Source organism: Chlamydomonas reinhardtii, chromosome 1 (assembly GCF_000002595.2).
Source record: "Chlamydomonas reinhardtii strain CC-503 cw92 mt+ chromosome 1, whole genome shotgun sequence".
NCBI lineage: Eukaryota > Viridiplantae > Chlorophyta > Chlorophyceae > Chlamydomonadales > Chlamydomonadaceae > Chlamydomonas > Chlamydomonas reinhardtii.
Window position 1 is genome coordinate 3,069,129 of NC_057004.1, and position 20,238 is coordinate 3,089,366.

The window sequence follows — 20,238 nt, forward strand, 5'->3', positions numbered from 1 at the left end:
TCTCGGTTGGCACAAGCACAGCCTGGCGAAACGCGGCGCGACAGAGTCATCAGCGAGCAGACGCATGGTTAATAGTCTGCATTCTGGTGGTTGTCCAGCCTGCAAGAAGTTCTGGAGTCGGCCGCCACCGACCTGGCTGGCGGGAATGTCCACGCAGCCCGCCATCCTTTTTCTCGTCTATTAATAATCTAGAGCTCAAATGTAAGACAAATTTTTAGCCAGTGCCGGCACGGCCAAGAAGTCAAAATTGTCGAAACAACCAGCGCCCGCTTATACTCTCAGCCCAGAATTCTTCTAGAATACATAATTCTCGGTCATAGTACTGGTGGCACCACCAGCCCGAAATGACCGTCAGCGCACATGCCGTGCGACCCCATGCAATCTTACAGACACTCAGACACTCCGCCTCGCCCTCGGTCTCCCCTGTGACCACGCGCGCTTATCTGCCCGCCATAATCGTTAGCTAGACGAACATTCCATCCGCATTGCCCTCGAAACCTTTCTATACATTCCAGCAGACATCGCCTGCCGTCCGAGAACTCCACTCCCTGACCACCACCCCTCCACTCCATCTGCGTCTCTCGCCGCTCGCTGACAGCTCCAGCGCTCGCTCCCCATAACTCCTCACATGTGGCCCTCCGGATGCGCGCCGTTGGGGGTCACTGCAAGGGCAGCAAAGGACCACATACATCTCCAGCGTGAAACTTGCGCCCTGTCCCAGACCTGTGCGGAGCGGCCACTCCCTGAGTGGGCCCCAGCGCCGCTCTATGCACAGCCGCACCCGTGACCACCGCCGCTGCCCCGCTGCGCCTGCATTCGGGCAACCGCCCCTGTCGGTGTTCCAGCTCCACCTCGCGGTGCTGCTGCTACTATTGCGCCTACTGCTGCTGCGGTTGCTGCTGCTGCTGTTGCTGCTGCTGCTGTTGCTGTTCTTGTTGCTGCTGCCATAGCTCCGACAGCAGCTGCGGCAGCTCCTGCTCCGCGAAGTCGCGTGTCATGTCAAAGTACGCGGCGGAGTGGTCGGCTATGAAGGCGCCAAAGCACCACGGCTCCGGCAGCAGCAGGTGGCTGGCGCAGACAGCAGCCCAGCCACGAGCGAGGAGCAGCAGCGGCAGCGGCAGGCGGCAGCACGCGGCGCAGGGGCGCCGGGCATGGAAAATAAAGGCACACAGCAGAGGGCACAAGAACACGATTACCGCAAGAAGATGCCATCCTAGGAACTCACGTTTGCTGACCCAGGCGTCATGGTGGTTGACGAACCAATCCTCGTAGCTCCAGGGCTCTAGCTGCAGCATGTGGCTGCCCGCACGGGAACACAGCAGGGGCGGGGACGGCGGGGCACACACGCAACACCGGGCACAAAGCGCATGCGTGAGCACACGCACGGAGGCCTAGCCGCACAACGACGGGACTGTGTCCTATCACGCTGCTGGCTAAACTGTATCCGTGCTTGTGCGTGTGTGTGTGTCCATTCTGAAATGCAGCCTGCCCGTGGTTGGGTGCTGCTCATGGGCCCTGCCTCCCTCTCAAAGCTGTTGAGTGCTGCCCCACGCCCCACCGCCTTCACGTACTGCCTCCCAGACATCAAAAAATCACAATACCGGTACCAAAAGCCAGGACGAACCACGCCCCACCTACCGGTACTGGTCCTTCCACACGTACACATCCGCCTTGATCGTAGACCCGTCCTGTGCAGCGAGGTGAGCGAGTGACAACAGAAATGTTGCCACTCGTCTGGGACACGCCCCCGCAACCTGGCATCTAGAGAATTCTGGCGTCCAGAGAATTCGTGCTCAGGCGCGGCGGGCGGCTGCCCTGTTCTCTCGCCCCAGTGCCCCAATGGGCCCCCCAGGCGCTTCCAAAAGCCCACGCTCACGTCCAGCACTGGGGACACAGTGGCGCGGTAGTACTCCTCACTCTCGTACACTGCGGCTCGGAGTGGGCGGGGGCAGGCGGCGAGCGACCCCGTCACTTCGTCGTTTTGGCGCCATGGCTTCGTGGCATGCAGGACGGTGGTGGGGAAGACAGGTTCGGCAGGATCGGCGTGACCGTTACGGCACGGAGCTCATCCCCCCGCATCCGCAAGCAACGTGTCAGTCCCAGCCTCTCTCACCGTCCAGCACCTCCAGCTCCTTATCCGACAGGTCCATCAGCACCTGCAAGCGCACTCATGGTCGTTGTTGTGAACAACCAGCAGTCGATGCACGGAGGCCATCTACGCAATGGCACGTGGCAACGCAGCTAACGGCGCGTTTGCGTTCCTCACCTTGCCCTCCACTTTGCACTCTGATGTGGATGGTACAATCGCTGGGAATACCTGGCCCTTAACCTTGTAGCGTGTGTAGCCGGGCAAAACCGCTGGTCGCGTCCGCGGCACTCGCTTGATCAGCAGGCGAAGCACCTCATCCGCCATCAACGTACCATACACAAAGGCGGTGCCCGTCATAATTGCAATTCACTCAGGAAAGCAAGTTGACGAGTGAGCGAATGAGGGTTAGCAAGGTAAGGCGCGATGCACAATAGTCAAGTGCGTTAAAGTATGTAATACAGGTGCTTTCTTTGGTTTGGGAGCGCTTCGCCCCACATCGCGAGCGACTCGCGCCATGCACGCACTCCGAGCCCCCTTGGCCCTTGCGCACGTCACGCAGCACCCGACTGCAATATATTGGAGGACATGTTCGCAACCCACAAAATCCTGCAGCTTTTGATTTTGCTGCATGCAGGCGCCGCGCCGCGTGGCGCTGCGGCCGCGCCGCTACAGCCCGCCAACAGTGAGCCATGGCTGGCAGGACTCCGTGCCGCGCTGGCACTCCCGCCGCAAACCCTCGCTGCCGGCCCCTCACCACAAGCCTCCAGCAGCGACCCAGTCCCTGGGGTCTCGGGCGCTGCCGGTGAGGCTCTAGCCGCCCTTTCGGCCGGCCTGCTCTCGCTATGGGACGCGCCAACAGCAGCTGCTCCTGCTGCTGGGCCTGCTCCAAGAACCGGCGCCCCCGCCAGCGACGAGCCTGCACCCACAGGAAGCAGCACCAGCAGCACTAGGACCAGCAGTAGCGCTAGCAGCAGTAGCACTCTTGGCGCTGCACTCGATGGCGTCCTGGGCGGTGTACTCGGCGGCCCCGACTGGTCGAAGCTGCTGTTCGGGGGCCTGGGCGGCGACGCAACAGGGGGCGGTGGTGGCCTGCCGCCGCTGCAGCAAACACTCCAGTCACTGGAGTCACTGGAGTCACTGGAGTCACTGGACAATGTGCGGTCAGCGCAGCGGCTGGAGGATGCGGTGTCCGAGCTGTGGCGCCAGCTGCAGCAGCCGCAGCCACGTCCGCCCCCGCTGCAGCAGCAGGCGGCAGGCGGTCCTGCCGGTGGCGCTGTCGGTGTTGGGGGTGGGACGCAGGGAGCAGCAGGCGGCGGAGCAGGAGATGGGACGGCGACGGGGCTTGACCGCCTGTCGGCGCTCCGCGACTGGCTGCATGGGGAGCTGGCAGCGGTGCAGAAGGTGCTCCAGGACAGCGCCGGCGCAGGAAGCGGCGGGGCGGGCAGTAACAGCAGCGGCAGCGGTGGGGACTGCGGCGGCAGCGGCGCGGGTGCTACAGCAGCCTCGGCGGGGGCAGGCCAACGGCAAGGCTGTGTGCTGGACTCTGCGTTGGGTCACAGCCTGGCCTCGACTGCGTTCGGGCAGTGGCTCCGTGCAGAGGCTGTGCCTTTGGGTGCACCCGTTGGCGGTGGTGATGGGGACAAGGGCGCAGGGGCCGCTTGCACGGCTGGTGCGTTGTGTGGCGCGGCCCCAGTGGCAGCGGGCACTGCGGGCAGCGCAGCCCCAGGCGGCGGGGAACCCAGCAGCAGTGGCATTCCTGGTGGCGATGCCGAAGTCGCGGCTGCCAAGCTTGAGGACAGCACCTCCAGCAGCCCGCCTGGGGGCGACCCCCCGAGCACGAACACAGCCAGTCGCCGCCAGCTGTTGCAAGGGGGCCTCGGGGCGTATGCGCCTGCTACCACTGGCGCCGCGGGGGCCGGCATGTCCGGTTCTGCGGCCGCATCCACGGGTGGCGTTGCTGGTGGTGCTGGTGGTGCTGGTGCCGCGGGTGGAGCTGCTGCTGGGGGACTCCCTGCAATGGCCACACCGCAGAGTCCCCGGCCCCTGAGGGTGAGCCGACTGAGCCTGTTCTTGAGCCAGCAGCACCGCCGCCCGTCCGCCAACGCCCCTGGCTCCCCTCTATATCTGCCTCCCGACCCTCATCCTCATTCGTCCATGCGCAACAACAAATTCCGTGTCCCCTGTCTCACCATGCCTTGGTTACTGTGATTTCCCAAGCATTCCCTCGCACCATTGCGTCCGCCTCCCCCGCCCAGCCACCGTCGCGTGTCCACGCCCCTGCCCCGGCGGCCCTGCCCCTGTACAGGACGCAGTGGCAGACGCGGCGCTCAACCTGCAGCGGCCGGTGGTGCGGGCCACAGAGCGGGCGCTGCAGCTGTACCGCATCATAGCGCAGGACCTGGGGGACGGCAACGTGCCGTTCACGGGCGGCCGCGTGCAGCGCAGGTAGGGAGCTGATGGTGGCGGCTGGGCTGCTGGGTAGCCGCGGGGGGACGGGCTGCGGCGGGGGGACGGGCAGCCGCGGGGGATGGGCTGCGGGCGGCGCGGGTAGTGCGGCGGGCTCCGGCCGCCACCCCCAGCCACCTCGCAAGCCAAGCACAATCGTTAACACACCTTATCACCGCACACACATAAATACGCGCACACACGCACACGCACACACACACATACACATACAGGTGCGAGTACCGGCCGTACGTGTTCAGCCCGCGGATGCCGGATGCCATGCCGCAGACCTACACCGGGCCCGCCTTCTACGTGACCCGCTCCGGCGGCAACTGCGCGCTGGTACCGGAGGTGGCGGGCGCGGGTGCCAACGTGTGGACGCAGCTGTTCATGCGACTGGCGTGCTTCGGGCCCTCGCTGCAATACCTGTTGGTGCGTTTGGGGGAGGGGAGGCAGGCCTGGGAGCGGGGGGAGGGAGGCAGCAGCAGGGGGTAAGGGAGGGAGTAGTGGGGGGAGGGAGGCAGCAGCGGGGAAACCAGGCGTGTTTGCATAACTTGAACTGGGTTCGCGGCCACCTGCAATGCCGAGCCCCATACGGTATTCATCGGCCTGCTCGCAGCTGCCCGCCTCCTGCAGCGGCGTGTCGGACCTGCCCGAGAGCCTGCTGTGCCCGCGCTGCGTGCCCACGTCGCGCCTGGGCGCGGCCCTGGATGTCAGCCTGTACGCCGCAGACCCCACCACATTCAGGTGTGTGACGGGGCGGTGCGCGCGGCGCAGGGGCGGGCCAACAGCGCCCTTTGTGTGTGGGGGTACTGCCTTTGGACGCAACCCGTCATGAATGCCGCCGGTTTCCATCAATTTTGTCATCCGCCCCTCGGAAATGCACAACTGGCGTGCATGCATAAAGAAGAAACACGCTGGCAAGTGTGTACGTGCCTGTGTGTGTGTGTGTGTGTGTTTGCAGCTTCTCCAGCAAGGAGGACTTCCTTGCGGCGCTGGCCCCCGGGGGCAGCATGCCGCACCTGCTGCTAGGCGGCGGCAGTAGTGGCAGTAGCAGTAGCGACTGGGCCCTGCCGCCGGGGCTGCAGCCGGGCCGCGTGATACGCTGGCTGCGGCGCCAGCTGCTGCAGCACATGCGGGTAAGGGTGGCCCCGCGGGCAGCTGGCCAGGTGTGCGCGTCGAGCGGCAGTAGGGTCGACCTGGCAACACAGCTGATGACGCACGGGCCCAATCCCGTTGTTCCACACATGATGCCCTCAGCTGCCGCATACTAAACCCTAGCCCGGCTCACATGCCGCCCAAATCAAGTACCTGACCACACACACACACATCTCGCAAACCCTATTATCACTATGCAGGAAGCGGCTGCGGCGTTCCCCGAGTCTCAGGGGCTGTTGGAGTCCCTGGACCTGTCGCCCTTCATAGAGGCGGCCGGGCAGCTGCTGGCCAGCGCCACTGGCGGCGGGGCGGCGGCGGCGGGTGGTTTCGGTCGAGATGGCGGGGGCGGGGATGGGCTGCTGCCACTGCTGCTACGGCCGGGCAGCATCCAAGCGGCCCTCAGAAGGAATGGGCGCCGCGGCGGCAGCGGCGCCGCAGGTGCTGGCGGCGCGGTTGGCGTCGTACCGGCGGTCCTCAGTGGGCTGCGCGGCGGTGTCGGTGTCGGTGGTGGTGGTGGTACACCGAACGGGACGGCAGCCGCTGCAGGGGGTGGTGTGGGGGTCGGGCTGGTTACCCCGCTGCTGGCGCACATGCTGCAGGTGAACTCTGTGCCGGCGGGTTGGGCGGGAAACAGCAGTGGAAGCAGCAGTGGTGGCGAGGCGGGAGCGGCGTGGGCACATGCGGACGCGCAGCAGCAGGGGCTCTCGGACGCCTTGGGCTTGGGCGGGTGGAACGACGTGTTTAGGGCGTCGCAGGGGTAAGGCTGCAGAAGTGGGACCAAGTGGGACGCACGGTATCATAAGGCGTCGCCTGCGTTATGCTTATCTGGTGGCATGGGCTTATAGCGCGTTCGGTTATATCAATGAAGCTTGGGAGACGTGCTTGTGCCATGCATGTAGTAGGTGCCTGGTTGGGTCAGCGCACATGAGGTCAGTAGGATGGGGTGTGCATTGTGGCCGTGACCGTGGGCGGGGGCTGTCAGTGCCTGGCGCAATCCAACCGGCGATTGATACTGGCCAGTGTTCTAGCAGATGATTTTGTTTTGTTTTACACATTTCGCTAGCGATGGACGAGGGCTTAATCCTTAGCGAGCTACACGCGCATACTTTACAAGGGCCAGTCACGCACTTTTGTCTCGACCAAACTCTCCTTTATAATACAAGTGACACGACATCATCCTCGGACAGCGGCTCGGATGATGGAGCAGGCAGGCAAAGCAGATGGGGGAAGCGAGGGCGGAACGACCGCAGTGACAGCGCGGCGCGAGCCCGCACCGCAGTTGACGAGGCAGGTGACTTAATCGTAAGACGCCGAAGCAAGCGAAGCCGGAGTGAGCAGCCGGCAATAGCAATCCGCCACTGCGTGGAGGCAGTGCCGGTGGCGGACGTGGGGCTGCAGGTGGGTACACAATGTCAAGGCCAGGCAGGCGGACCGGATGCGTGCCGTTATACGGTACTTAGGGTAGGCTCACGCGCTCCCAAGCGGCTGCGGCCGCGGCAGTATTCATCCTGCGCAGCGGCGCGTATGCGGCCAAGCGCATGGATGCACTCAACGGTAACAGTACGCCGCCTCCACTTGCCTCACAAGGTGTGCGCGGGCTCCACATCCGTACGTTGCCACTCCCACGCCACTCCCCATGCCTCTCCCCACGCCCTCCCCAGGTATGGCGTGGCGCCTGCCTGCTCTGTGACTGGCTGCTGTCGGCCGGAGGCTGCAGCGGCGGTGGCGGCAGAGGCGGCGGAGGTGGTGGCGGCGGCGGCAGAGATGGCGGCGGCGGTTGTGGCAGTGGTTCGGGTGGGCGGGGTTCGCCGCCAGCGGTTCCCGGCAGTCCTGGCGTGCGAGGCGCGGTGGTGATGGAGCTGGGCGGCGGCGTGGGCCTGGTGAGCGGCTCATGTGTGCGGGTCATGGTCCCGTGTGGCTGAAACAGCTGCTGAGGCCTGCGTGGGCCTCACAGCCATGCGCGCTGAGCTGCAGCGTAAAAGTGTTATCGAGCGAGAGCGAGATGAGCGTGAACATGTGAGGGGATTGCGTTGGGAAAGCACGAGGGCAGAGGGTCGAATCTGTGGACCCCTGACACTTGACGTCGGCCCATGTGTGTGCCTTGCAGGGTGCAGTGGCTGCGGCCATGGCCGGCGCCGCCCGCGTGGTGGTCACGGACGTCCACGCGGGCGCACGGGCACTGGCGGCGGCCAATGTGGCGGCCAACAGCCCCCTCATAGCCGCATGCCGCCGCCGCCGCACCAGCAGCCGCTGCAGCCCGCAGGCGCAGCGGGAGAATGCGTGGCAGCAGCAGCAGCAGCAGCATGCCGGCGACGAAGTGAGGCTGCGGAGGCCAGAGCAGGGTCCGGCGCGGGAAGCGAGTCAAATAGGGCACGCTGACAGCGAGGCGGATGGCACAATTGGGGTTGATGTGGAGGTGGAGGTGTGCCCGTTGGACTGGATGGACTTCCTGACCTATGGCAGCACGTTGCGGGACAGCGGCAGTGGCAGCGGTGGCGATCACCCAGGTGACGGCGACGCCGGCGGCGACGACAGCAGCCGGGGCTGCCGAGGTACAGCTGCTGGCGGCGGCGACGGCGGTGGCGGCGGCGGCGGCGGCGTTGCTGGCAAGGGCAGTGCAGCAGCGCCGGTGGGCTGCGGAGGTGCCGGCATCCGCGGAGCCCGTCGGCGTGTCAGCGGCGCGGCCATTCTGCGGGCGCTGCAGGCGGAGGACGCCACGGCGGCGGCAGGGCAGCTGCAAAACCCGCCGGAAGTGGATGGCACCGACGGCAGTGCAAGTGGCAGAGCTGCAGGCTCCGCGCCTGCGGCTGTGGCTGGGACCGCTGAGGCTGCGGCTCCGCCACTGATACCGCCACCAGCTGCTGCTGCAGGCGTGATGGTGCGGGAGGAGGGCGGCATTGGCCCAGTGCTGCGAGCACTGGAGCAAACCGAGGCGCCGGTGCTGCTGGTGGCGGTGAGTGGGAGCCGCGGGCCCCGTACCTGTGTTGCACATTGTGGAAGCAAGTGCCTATGGGCCTCGGTCCTAATTCCGTGTTCATTGCCCCATCATCTTGCTTGCCCGCTGGCACATACGCGCCCCCCGTCACTCACTCACTCATTCACTCACACACACACACACACACACACACACACACACACACACACAGCCCACGTCGCTTTGCTGCATCGCATACACTGTCTTTGCGCAACGTTTTCCTTGTGCTCTTTAACACACAGCCCACACGCACACACACGCACACACACACACCCTCCCCCCACCACGCCGTCAGGCCGACATGGCCTACGACCCCGCCCTGAACGAGGGCTTCGCCAAGTGCGCCGCCGCGCTACTGGAGGTGCGCGCCGCAGCCCTGCGGCGGCACCAGGAGCAGCAGGAGCACGAACAGCGGGAGCAGCAGCAGGAGCATGAGAGGGACCAGCAGGGGCATGAGAAGCAGGGCCCTGGGGGTGCGGATGGGGGCTGCGGGGCGGTGTTGGAGGCGGTGCCGCGGCTGGTGGTGGCAATGGAGCGGCGGTACGTGTTCAGTCTGTCGGCACTTGCCGCGACGGCGCCCGCCGCAGACGACTTCATGACCTACGTGCGGGTGGGTGGGCGCGAGCAGCCAGGAGAGGGGGCAGCGGAGGGGGCAGAGCAGGCCTGGCAGCAGCAGCAACACCACCAGGACCAGCAGCAGCAGCCGCGGCAGCATCAGGAGCAGCCGCAGCAGCCGGAGCAGCAGCAAGATCAGCAGCCAGAGCAGCAGCAGCAGCAAGTGGGCCCGGGCCGTCCCAGTCGTCGCACCCCGCTGTTCACGGGCCGGCGGCTGCCACTGGAGCGTGTGCCCCAGGCGCGTACGGGCTTCGGGCTTGACGGTTTGTGCGGCATTAATGGCATGTGCAGCAGTTGGCATTCTTGGGGATTTGGCAGTTGGCAGTGTTGGGGGCCGGGCTGTACCGGGTCGTGTTCGAGTCGACTGCGCCGTGTAGGCGAGTAGCCCCAGTGCTTCCTTTGGCACCGCACACCACACCGCCACACAAGTCCCTGCTTACGGCTGAGCGCTGCCCCCCTTGCTGCCCCCCTTGCTGGCCCCCCTGCTGGCCCCTTGCTCTCAACAGGTGCTGCGGTACGAGCGCTGTCCTCAGCTGGAGCTGTGGGAGCTCACGGCCGTGGGGGCGGAGGGAGGGCCGGGGGCTGGGGCGGACGTTGGCACTTAGGCACGTGGCAGGTGGAGCGGATGGAGAGGGGCCGTGTGAGCGGCGCATGTGATTGGAGTCCTGAGAGGCGGCGACGTGCCGTTGATTTCCCAGTGCAAGCAAGAGAGCAGAGATTGGTGACAAGCATACGGTTGTCCCGAGTGTGATGGCCAACATCCCGGTCTTGGGCAGCGACCTGCCCAAGCGCGGGCAAGGGTGCGCGGCTGCGGCCTGCGGGCGTGGCGCGGCCTGCTGAGCATATGGCTTCACTCATCAAGCATCCAGCCGCCAGACCCCTGTGCGCTGTTCTGTTACGTACTTACATATGGAAGTACCAGATTCCCACGGAGTCCACACTCTACAACAGTTCACCATGGAGGCAGGGTCCGGCCGCTTCGCAGCGCCATTCTGCCCCCTCTGGCCCTCTCCCTTCCTCTGCATAGTCTCATCTCACACCCGTCCAGGGGCCCACCGCCGCCTGTTGGTTCCACAGCGAGATTACCTAATAATAAATGCAAGTCTCAAGTTCGTGGGTCACGCGCTCGCACACACACACACACACACACACACACACACACACACACTCACACACTCTCACACACACACACACACAACGCATCCTGCCTGCCTGCCACCCTTACGTCAAAACTGCTCCCGGTGACCATCATTACAGCCTCTCTAGCACCTCCTCCAGGTGGCCCCCCCTACAGCTGCTCCCCCTCCAGCTGCCCCCACAGGTCTGCGCCAGCACCCGCCTCGCACCGCCACCCGGCGTGTGCCGCTCAGCACAGCCGGTGCAGCAGCTCCCGGCCCTCGCGCGCCCGCGTGATGTTCTCGCACAGGATGTTGGCGAACCTGCGCGCGCGGCCCCGGAAGTGCGGTGGCCGTACTGGTGAGTGGTGGCCTCTACCATGAGTGACTGGTTACCGTACCGTATCTGGTGCGCCAACCGCCTCCAACACGGCACGGTGAGCCACAGCCGCATCCACATTCGTCAGACTGCACCTGTGTACCAGTACCCAGGCCCTACGCCCCCGATCCCCGGCCCCCGAGCCCCCGAGAGGCGCCCTTCCCCCGGCCCACCTGTCGTACACCTCTGCGCTGATGGACCCCAGGTGCGGCAGCGCCAGCACGCGGGGGTGGGAGTACAGCGGGTCGTCACGTGGCGCCGGCTCCACCCAGTGCGTGTCCAGGCCCACGCCCCCCAGCCGCCCCGACTGCAGGCAGCAGCAGCAGCGCGCAGCGGCGGCGTGCAGCGGCACATGCGAACGATCACACACAGCAATAGCAGGTGCATAGAGGCGTTGCATGTTGGAAAGCAGCGAAGCAGGAATGCTGGCGGGGCGCCGGTGTGGTAAACAGCAGCTCCCGTGCCTTGACTCCACGACTTTAATTTAGCGAAAGGCGGGCCTGACCAATGTCTTTTCGCTAACCAGCTACCCATAGTGAACTCCTCAACCCATCCCCCTCACCCTCCCTCTCCTCGGCCGCCCCGCCCACCCGCACGAACCCACACGGCACACGCTCCCCCCCCTTCCGTTCTCCATGAACGGCTACCCCCCCCGTCTTTGTAATCCAGTAAACTATTGCATTGGATTCGGTTTAGTTTGGGCTGGTATCTACAACCCCCATCCCCCCATTCCGTTCTCCGTACCCCCCCCCCCACTCACCTGCAACGCCTCCCACAGCGCCTCGCGGTCCACCACCGAGCCTCGCGCGCAGTTGAGCAGCAGCGCCCCCGGCCGCATGAGCGCCAGCTCGGCCCGCCCTATGAGGCCGCGTGTGGCGGGCGACAGCGGGCAGTGCAGCGCCACCACGTGGGAGGCCGCCAGCAGCGCCTCCAGCTCGGCGCGGGAGGAGCGCGAGGTGACGCCCAGGACCTGACGGGGAGAGGCGGAGGCAGGAAGGGGGGAGGCGGGCGGCGGGCAGGAGTGGGTGCGCGGCTACGTCCAGGGAACAGCTGCTGCCCGGTGCAGCTGCGCGCACCTTGTCTTTACGTGCAGGCGCTCCTGCTTCATCCCAGCCGTGCACCTCAGCCGCCGCTCCACCTCCGTGGCGTACCCCAGTGTCGCCCCTCACGCCCTGCCTGAACGCCCCCTCACTACATCCTACATGCTGTCCTTGCGGACTTGAGAGGAGGCCACCCCTCTCCACCCCTCCCACCTCCCACCTCCCGCCCCCTGCCACGCACGCACCTGCATGCCCAGGCCGCGGGCCGCCTCCGCCAGGCACGACCCGATCTTGCCCATGCCCACAACGCCCAGCGTCTTGCCGTGCAGCTCGCCGCCCACCGGCTCGCCGATGCGCTCGCGCCGCGCAAACACCGCCCGCGCCTCGTCCACCTGCATGCACACGGCACACATACACACGCCGGCGTCAGTGCGCACACAAGGCACAGTTGCAGGCGCAGTTGCAGGCGCGAGTGCAGATGCACGTGCAAGCGCAGGTGCAGCAGACTCGACAGGGCACAGGGTTGCTTGGCAATGTAGTTTACACGGGCAGGCACGTACAGGAGCCCGCCGGCACGCCCCTCGACGCACCTTGCGGCTGAGCATGAGGATCATCATCAGCGCCACCTCCGCCACGCTGTGTGAGTTGTAACCTGCCGGCAGCCCACGACGGCCGGAAATGCGCGGAGTAAGTCAGGTGCTACGGTACCAACCGCCGCCCGCACCGCTTGCTTCCCTTGACCACCAGGGCCGCAATCCAAATCCTCAAACCCACTAGCCCGCCACGCCGCTGACCCGCCGTCTCAGGCCCGTTGCAGCACCCACCCGGCGCGATGGTGACGGGCACGCCGCGCCGCTTGGCCGCCTCCACGTCTATGTTGTTGTAGCCGGCCGCCGGCTGCGCGATGAGGCGCAGGTCGCGCACGGCGGCGATGTCGGCCGCGCCCACCACCCCCGTGGTCGGGATGAGCACGCGCATGCCCGCCACCTGTGTGGCCGGTGGTTGCATGGGCGCGTGTTTGCGTGTACGAGTGATCGGGGAAAGGGTGGGGTGGAGGTTGCATCGGACACCGCGCGGGCGCGTTGTGCATGTGCTGATGAGGGAAACGACAAGCACGCGCCCGCCCATGCGATTATCTGTAATGACATGTGTATGCGTACGCATATATGTGTGCGAGACTCGCACTCCCACAGGCGAGCCTGACTGACGCGGCTTCGGCCTGGGGTTGCGGTTCACCCTAGTTTACAGTACGTTGTGAGTGCTGCCGGTGCTGGCCCACCTGCTCGACCAGGGGTCGGGTCGGGTCCATGCGTCGAAGCTTGGCCCACGGCGGCAGGATCTTTTCTAGCCTGCGACACCGTAGGAGACCATTCAATGGAGCGGGGCGGGGTTCTTGAAGGAAACGTGCGGTGGTTGCGAGGGTGCTGAGGCGGAACCGCAGCACCCCACAGGCAGGGCGCCTGCCTACTTCCCTGGGCGGGCCGCATGGCGCATACCCGAGCAGCACGCAGCACATAAACAAGTTAAGGCAGCCTAAGCCTTCATTAGCAGGAGTGTCGGGACAAGAACAGCCCCTTAAACCGGGGCGCAGTCGTGCCGACGTGCCGCCCCGGTGTTCCGGCACCCCACACCTGTCGGCGGCTGGGTGCCACCCGTCGTAGCACCACATGCACTCCCATACTTCCTCCGTGCTATCGCCATTGCTTACAGCGCTCGCGGCTGCCATTCTCCCTTTGCTTGCACAATTCTGATGTGCAACCAAGAAGCGCGACCGATGTGATTCAATTTGAGACTTTGAATGTGATGATTTGCAGGTGCATCAATGCGCTAGTATGTAAAGCTTCAAACAAGTTGAGCGTGTTTCGGACGGGTTTCGATATGCCCACACGCGCTGAGCCTCACTTTATTCCTTGTATGTAGTAGCAGGTGTACAATATGATTTCTGAGGTGTCCTATCAAGCGAAACTGCCACTGCATGACTCGATGCAATCGGGCGGGAAGTCGAAACAGCGGGCAAGAGAAGGCTGTTCCCTTCCATATATTCCTTAAACCGTCCAACTAAAACATTACTACCAATACACCGCTTTACACTTGAAAATGCTAGCGTAGCTGTCTTGACCTGCTTCTCCAGCGCGAACAAGTGCAAGCCTGTGCAAATGGGGAAAGCATTTGAGAGCGGGATTGTCCCTTTTGACGAGTCTGGGCTTATCGAGGAGCTGCTCTTGGCCCTGGTCGGCATCCATGGCGACCTCTTCGTGGACAGCAGCGATATCGACAGGTTTGGACCGCTCCTGGCTTTGTATGCCCACGTATACTCGATAGCATGAATTCTGTGTCCGGGCCTGTGCTTGCAGGGACGACGAGAAAGAGGAGGAGTCCTGGAACCTGCCGGGGCCCAGCCACTGCACTGTGACTATCTCGCCCGAGCTGACTTGGATCAGCGAGGCGGACAGGTGCGAGTGGGCTGCGCCTGTGGGACTGGAGACCAGCGTGATCAGCTAACGTCCTGGCATGGCGGTGGCGTGGCGCGGCGTCCCAGTGGCAGGGGTACGGGATACCATGGCGGGCACACGGCGCTCACTCGTCGCCTACCGCACTTGCACACACCAGAACCCCTCTGCCACCCTGCTACTGCTGTCACCAGGGCGGTGCTGGGCGACCTGCTGCGCCTGGGCTTCCACTTCAAGGCCGTGGCGGCGTTCGTGGAGCGCGAGCAGTCGCCTTGGGACCCGAGGCACGCCACACGCTCGCCGTCCGTGTACCGCCGCGCGCTGGCGTCGGGGCTCACGGGTGCGTGTCTTGCAGGGCCGATCAGAGTTTGTGGACTGTGGACTGGAGGCCACAGGATGTGGTGGTAATTGGCGGGAGGGGACGTAATGCAGCGAGTAGGGCCCGGTGTGTCAGACACCCCACGGGAAGGATGTTACGGCAGGGTTGTTCGTGGGTGGCGGTTGGCAAGAGGAATAGGGCCATGGCAGCTGAGGGCCGGCGGACAAGTGTGCACCGCCAGGAGCACGCCGTTCGCCTGCGCTTTCCTGCCATCCGCCCAAAGTCGCTGCCGTGTGTACCTCGCCCACCCAACCGTCCTCTCCCTCGGCGCTTCCGCTCCACCCGCCAACATAAACACTCCCCTGCGCTGCACCTCTTAGTCTTTTATCCTCCTCACTTCTCGCTGTTACACCTCCCCTCACGCGCCCCTTCAGAGATGCTGGACGACTACCGCTGCACGGTGCTGACGCTGCAGCAGGAGCTGCGGCTGGAGGCGGCGCCGGTGCTGTCCACCATCAAGCACCGGCTGTGGGAGTACATGGTGAGCAGCGCAACATGGGGGCGGAAGTGGCGGAGCGGAGAGCAGGGAAGGGGGCGGGCGCTGTGCGGCGAATAAGAGCGTGCGGTGCCGGAGCGGTATGATTGGCGCTGGCAAGGGAACCACGACTGTTTGAATCCCCCACCGAGCTCGCTGGTTGGGTATGTGTATTTTATATCATGACATATGGTTGGCGCCACCCGCCGCCTCTCACTCGCGCGCACAGGACGTGCTGCCGGCGCTGCACGCGCTGGCGGCGGCTCAGGACGAGGTGTCGTTCAACCGCCTCTTCCCCGCCGCCGACCTCATCAACCGCCTGGCGGCCGGCACGCGCAGCGGCCTGCCGGCTGTGCGTCAGGCGCTGGGGCGGCTGCTGTGGCACTGCAACCAGGTGCTTATGCAGCAGCTGGCGGCATGGTGGGTGCGCGGGCGGGGGCGGGGGGCAGGGAGATTATGTGTTCGAGCCTAACGAATAGTCGCATCATCATCATGGGGGTTGCTAGAACCCAAGACAGCGCAAGGAAAGTCCCAGGCGTGGCTCGGTAGGCGACGGCGGTGTTACCGGTATGCAGGGGCTTGACTGGTGGCACATCTGTTGACTGATGTGGTTGCTCTTTGTTGGTTGCCCTCCTATGCAGGATGCTTCACGGCATGCTGCAGGACCCCAACCAGGAGTTCTTCATCCAGCCGCGGGCGCAGCCGCCGCCGCCAGCCGCTGCCGCCACCCAGCAGCCGCAGCCCCAGCCCCAGCCCCAGCAGCAAACGCAGGCGCAGGGCGGTCCGCAGCAGCAGGCAACGCGTGAGGAGGACAGTGCGGGCGCCAGCACCAGCGGCCGCGGCGCGGACGACGAAGCTGCGTACCGGGAGTGGCATGCCGGCTTCCAGGTGGGGGTGCTGGGAGGCAAACCGGCAAGGCGTTGTGGCGACGTATCACGCCCTCAATCTCCGATATTACGCCTTACATTAAGCACGTGCGCTTAGTTCAATTTGTTTACGGTACGATACGATACGGTACGGTACGACTACTATGTTGCCCCCTGCTGCCCCTTAACACCTTGCCTCCCAGGTGAACCCGCGCTGCCTGCCTCTGTACGTGAGCGGTGACCTGGCCGACACCATCTTGTTCGTGGGCCGGGCAGTGCGTGTGCTGCGGAGGCCCGGGCAGGGCGGCGGGGCCGGCGGTGGAGGAGGTGGCGGAGGAGCAGGCGCGGAGCTGCTGCCGCTGCAAGACATGATGAAGTTTGGGCAGGTGGGTACGTGTGGGGTCAGAGGAGCTTGGGGTCGGCGGAGCTTGGGTTGAGGACTGGGCCTGGGCCGGGCTGGGCGATGGGCAAATGCATGGTGCGCTGATGCATCGCACGCGACACCTGTGACCTGCGTGTCATGGTCGATACGCCCCACGCGCCCTTCCTGGCCACCCCTGATTCCCCTCTTCACTCGCTCTCCCCCCAGTGGTTGGTTGGAATTGGAATACACTCCCCCACAAACAGACACACACGTAAACACACTCTCGTGCAGGCTTTCACGGCGCTGCAGTCCGAGCCGGAGCTGTCCGCGCCGCGCCTTACCATGTTGGTGGAGGGGCTGCGGTCGCACGTGGCGCGCCTGCTGTGGCGCCTGCTGGTGGGGCGGGGCGGGGGGGGGGGAGGGTAGTGTTCACGTGTGTGAAGGGGCTTTGGCAAGTGTCGGCACGGGCCTGGGGTGGGAGCTGCTGCCCACCTTTGCCGACAACTGCACGCATGGGGACGGACCACGGGGTGTAAGACTATCAGAGCACGTGAGCGGGCCACTACTCGGGACACCCGCGTTTACACGTGACACCTTAATAACATGCGCGTCCAACCACAACACGATGCGACACGGGGCCTTCCTGCTCTCCACGCCCTTTCCACACTCTATCCCTGCCCCCTTGGCTGCGCGTCCCGCAGGTGGGCCGCGCCGGCCTGCTGCCTGCCCTCGCGGCGCTCAAGGACTACTTCCTGCTGGGGCGGGGCGACTTCTGGCAGGCCTTCCTGGCGGAGGCGAGGCCGCTCATGGCGGCGCCGCCCAGGTGGGCAGGAGGAGGAGTGGGTTGCGGCGGGTGCGGGTGCGGGTGCGGATGTGGATGTGGATGCGGGTGCGGGTGCGACTGCTAGACGCGGGGCTAGAGGCGTAGGGAACGTGTGCGTTAGAGGGTAGGGTACAAAAGCAGCACTCAGGACAGCCCGTCTTTTCGCCGTCCACCCAAAGCCCCTCACACCCCTGCTTATCCGCTTTCCCCGCTCCCCGCCGCCCCTACACCAGGCCCGGCTCCGTGGACGCTGACCTGGCTCTGCCCTTCACCCGCTCCGCCGCCAAGTCCAGTGCGGAGGGCGACCCCCTGTTGGCCGCCTTCCAGCTGAGATACCTGGGCGGCAAGGCGGAGGCGGAGGCGGCGTTCACGGTGGGATGGGGCGGGGCGGCGGCGTGGCCGGGGCTGCACCGCGAATCAGGGGCTTCAGGGGGTTCAGGACGCGCGCACAGTGGCTGAGGTGTGGGCTACACGCCCTGTCCATGCCCCTGTTAATGCCCGACGAGCGTTGACCTGAATGGCTGCAGACATGTGGCACACATGCCCCACCTATCTACTTCCAACCCCGCCCGCCTCGCTCCACTCCGCCCTGTGCTCCGCCGCTCCGCTCCCCGGCACTTCATACGGTACTTGTGACTGAATCACCCCGTTTTCCATGAACGGCAGCCCCGCGGTGCCCCTTATACAATCCTCCCCCCCCAGGTGAAGCACTCCTCCGCGGCGCACAGCCAGGTGCCCGAGCTGGACCGCGCCTGGGACCCGCTGGTGCTGGAGGTGGGGCTGGAGTGGCCGCTGGGGCTGCTGCTGGGCCGCGAGCAGCTGCGGCGGTACAACCAGCTGTTCGCGCTGCTGCTGAGGCTGAGGCGCATGCAGGTGCGGAGCAGCAGGGAGGCGGGGCTGCGGATCGGGGGGCGGGGGCGCGGGCGGTGAGGCGGGGCGTGGGCGCTCCGACGGGGTGCAGGCGGGCAGTGTGCATTGGTGTTTGTGGGAGGTGAGCAGGGACCGTTGCGAGGCGTGCGGCATGATGCAATCACACACATCGCACGCTCTGGCCCCTTGTCGTGCCCTCGTGCAGAACCAGCTGGACGATGCATGGAAGGACCTGCGCGTGTGAGTGGCAGTGAGCGGGGCCTGCGTCCAGCGCGTGCCTGTGCATCGCGCAACACCTGCAAGCGGCTCATGGACACACTGCTCTAGCGCTTGCAGTCCCGTTGCCCAGCGCCTCCCCTCCCCGTTCACACGACCCCCACGTGTCCCTGCACCCCTGCGCCTGCCATCGCAGCATGGACCGGGAGATGCAGCGGGGCACGGCGCCGCCGGTGCCGCACAACCGCATGCGCGACCTGCAGGTATGCGCGCGCAGCACCGGTAGCAGCTGTGCAACTGCTTGGTCCGCTGGTGCTGCCACTCGGCCCTTCGGCCCCCGGTTGCAATGTGCTCCTTAACCGTCAAGCAACTCCACTTCTCTGTTGACAGGACCTACGCAACCACATGGCCTTTGTGGTGTCCAACCTCCAGATCTACATCCAGGTGTGGCACAAGAGCATTTGCTGGCGGGGAATCGAGTTACAGGCAGACCTAAATGCAGACTTATAATGGAGCACGCTTTAGCTGGGCGAACGGTTTTGCCATACCGCAGCGTGAGATAGACTGCACGCCGGAGCTCATGGGATGCCAAACTAAGCATGTGCGTCTGCACCCGCCCGCCCCCTCCCCCCTCGGTGGCAATGCAGACGGACGTGATTGAGGTGAACTTCAGCGCCCTGGAGAACAAGATCGCAAACTGCCAGGACTTCTCGGAGGTAGGGCGGGGCATCGGGGGGAACCTATGGGCCACAGCGGCTGCGCATGCCCAAGGTTTTGGCGTTGGCCTGACTTTTGCCGCCCTTACCGGCCCGGCCGCCCGCCCATCCATGCATTACCGCCGTCGTCGAATTGGTCATGCCGGGAAACTCCCCTCCCCCCTTCATACGTGTGATTAAATCACTCCATGCTCCATGGACGGCTGCACCCACCCCGCAGCTGGAGCGCGCACACGCGCTGTTCCTGAACACGCTCATGGTGCAGAGCTTCCTGACCGTGCGCACCATGTGCATCAACCTGACGGAGATCTTCCAGGACGTGGCGGTGAGTGGGCGGCGGCTGAGCGGGTGGGCGGATGGGTAGTCGGGCGGCGACAAGACACGGCGCGCATATGCGTCAAGACTCAGCCATGTGTCGCGGGATTGGGCTACCCTGTGCCCTGGCCCAAGTTGCCACCCGCTGGCCGCGCCATCGCAGCGCATCCTCCACAGCACACCCTCACATGGCGCTGCACCCAGCCAACCCCTCCCGCACATGACGCAGATGCTGACGCAGCTGGTGTCGCGCGCCTGCTGCGACCCCGCCCGGCTGGACTTCGCGGCGGTGTCGCGGCTGCGCTCCTCCTTCGAGCGCCACTTCCTCACACTGTTCGGCAGCATCAGCAGCCAACGCATGGTGGAGTCCTTCCGCGCGCCGCACCTGGCACAGCTGGTGCTGCGCCTCAACTACAACTCCTTCTACAGCGCCAAGGACATGGACGCGGGCGGGGGCCGGGCGAGCGTGGGCGTGGGAACGGCGGGCGGGCGGCCGTAAGGGCGGGGTGGAGGGGATGTTGGGTGGGAGGTATGGATGTGATGGAGGCGGACGGCCTTGTTGACATGAGAGGTGGTGGCGGTTGTGCAGGGACACGGGCGGGCTATAGGGCTGTTTGGGTGGTGGGAGGAGTAGCGTGGCGCGTTCTGGTCGGCTGGCGGTTTGGTTGATGGCGACAGTGTGGGCGGCGCCAGGTGAGGACAGCCCCACAACCCAAGGACGTCGAGGTGCATACGTCAACTGACAACTCCAGAGCCTCACGACAGCTCACCCCGAGGATGATCAGGGGAAGGCGGCGCATGCAGGACTGGTGCGTGCGTTGAACAAGTTTGTCGGCGAGACACGACACCGGAAGTCATGAGCTAATGCATCTGTTAACTCAGATATATACTGTATCTTTAATATGATTGTCAGCTCCAGCAGCCGGCTCGGTTGCAGAGTGACAGCTCG

The 20,238-nt window shown here is 65.2% G+C and overlaps 4 protein-coding genes across 4 annotated transcripts; 2 read left to right on the forward strand and 2 right to left on the reverse strand.

Moving 5' to 3' along the window:
* Position 1: 1 nt before the first annotated feature.
* On the reverse strand, positions 2-2,527 carry CHLRE_01g019000v5 (uncharacterized protein). Its single transcript, XM_043058441.1, has 7 exons — positions 2,267-2,527; positions 2,114-2,156; positions 1,877-1,926; positions 1,639-1,688; positions 1,226-1,299; positions 133-662; positions 2-22 (listed from the first exon to the last, which is right to left on the reverse strand). Exons 1-6 carry the CDS (start codon positions 2,444-2,446, stop codon positions 625-627), a joined length of 435 nt encoding a protein of 144 aa, XP_042928355.1. The 5' UTR covers positions 2,447-2,527; the 3' UTR covers positions 2-22; positions 133-624.
* A 100-nt stretch (positions 2,528-2,627) lies between these two features.
* Positions 2,628-10,149, forward strand: CHLRE_01g019051v5 (uncharacterized protein). Its single transcript, XM_043058442.1, has 11 exons — positions 2,628-4,138; positions 4,395-4,534; positions 4,768-4,966; positions 5,154-5,281; positions 5,499-5,673; positions 5,893-6,013; positions 7,065-7,090; positions 7,354-7,572; positions 7,800-8,645; positions 8,962-9,519; positions 9,788-10,149. The coding sequence occupies exons 1-11, from the start codon at positions 2,675-2,677 to the stop codon at positions 9,884-9,886; spliced, it is 3,975 nt and encodes a 1,324-aa protein (XP_042928356.1). The 5' UTR covers positions 2,628-2,674; the 3' UTR covers positions 9,887-10,149.
* Positions 10,150-10,172: 23 nt separating this feature from the next.
* CHLRE_01g019100v5 (uncharacterized protein) lies at positions 10,173-13,747 on the reverse strand. Its single transcript, XM_001689892.3, has 8 exons — positions 13,447-13,747; positions 13,095-13,164; positions 12,640-12,802; positions 12,406-12,467; positions 12,061-12,207; positions 11,536-11,745; positions 10,949-11,082; positions 10,173-10,720 (listed from the first exon to the last, which is right to left on the reverse strand). Exons 1-8 carry the CDS (start codon positions 13,539-13,541, stop codon positions 10,648-10,650), a joined length of 954 nt encoding a protein of 317 aa, XP_001689944.2. The 5' UTR covers positions 13,542-13,747; the 3' UTR covers positions 10,173-10,647.
* Positions 13,748-13,887: 140 nt separating this feature from the next.
* Positions 13,888-20,179, forward strand: CHLRE_01g019150v5 (uncharacterized protein). The gene is made up of 17 exons (XM_043058443.1): positions 13,888-14,093; positions 14,170-14,268; positions 14,460-14,605; positions 15,019-15,125; positions 15,349-15,539; positions 15,761-16,007; positions 16,189-16,371; positions 16,641-16,745; positions 17,051-17,172; positions 17,406-17,544; positions 17,875-18,045; positions 18,248-18,282; positions 18,455-18,521; positions 18,649-18,702; positions 18,906-18,974; positions 19,195-19,299; positions 19,519-20,179. The coding sequence occupies exons 1-17, from the start codon at positions 13,972-13,974 to the stop codon at positions 19,786-19,788; spliced, it is 2,232 nt and encodes a 743-aa protein (XP_042928357.1). The 5' UTR covers positions 13,888-13,971; the 3' UTR covers positions 19,789-20,179.
* Positions 20,180-20,238: the final 59 nt, after the last annotated feature.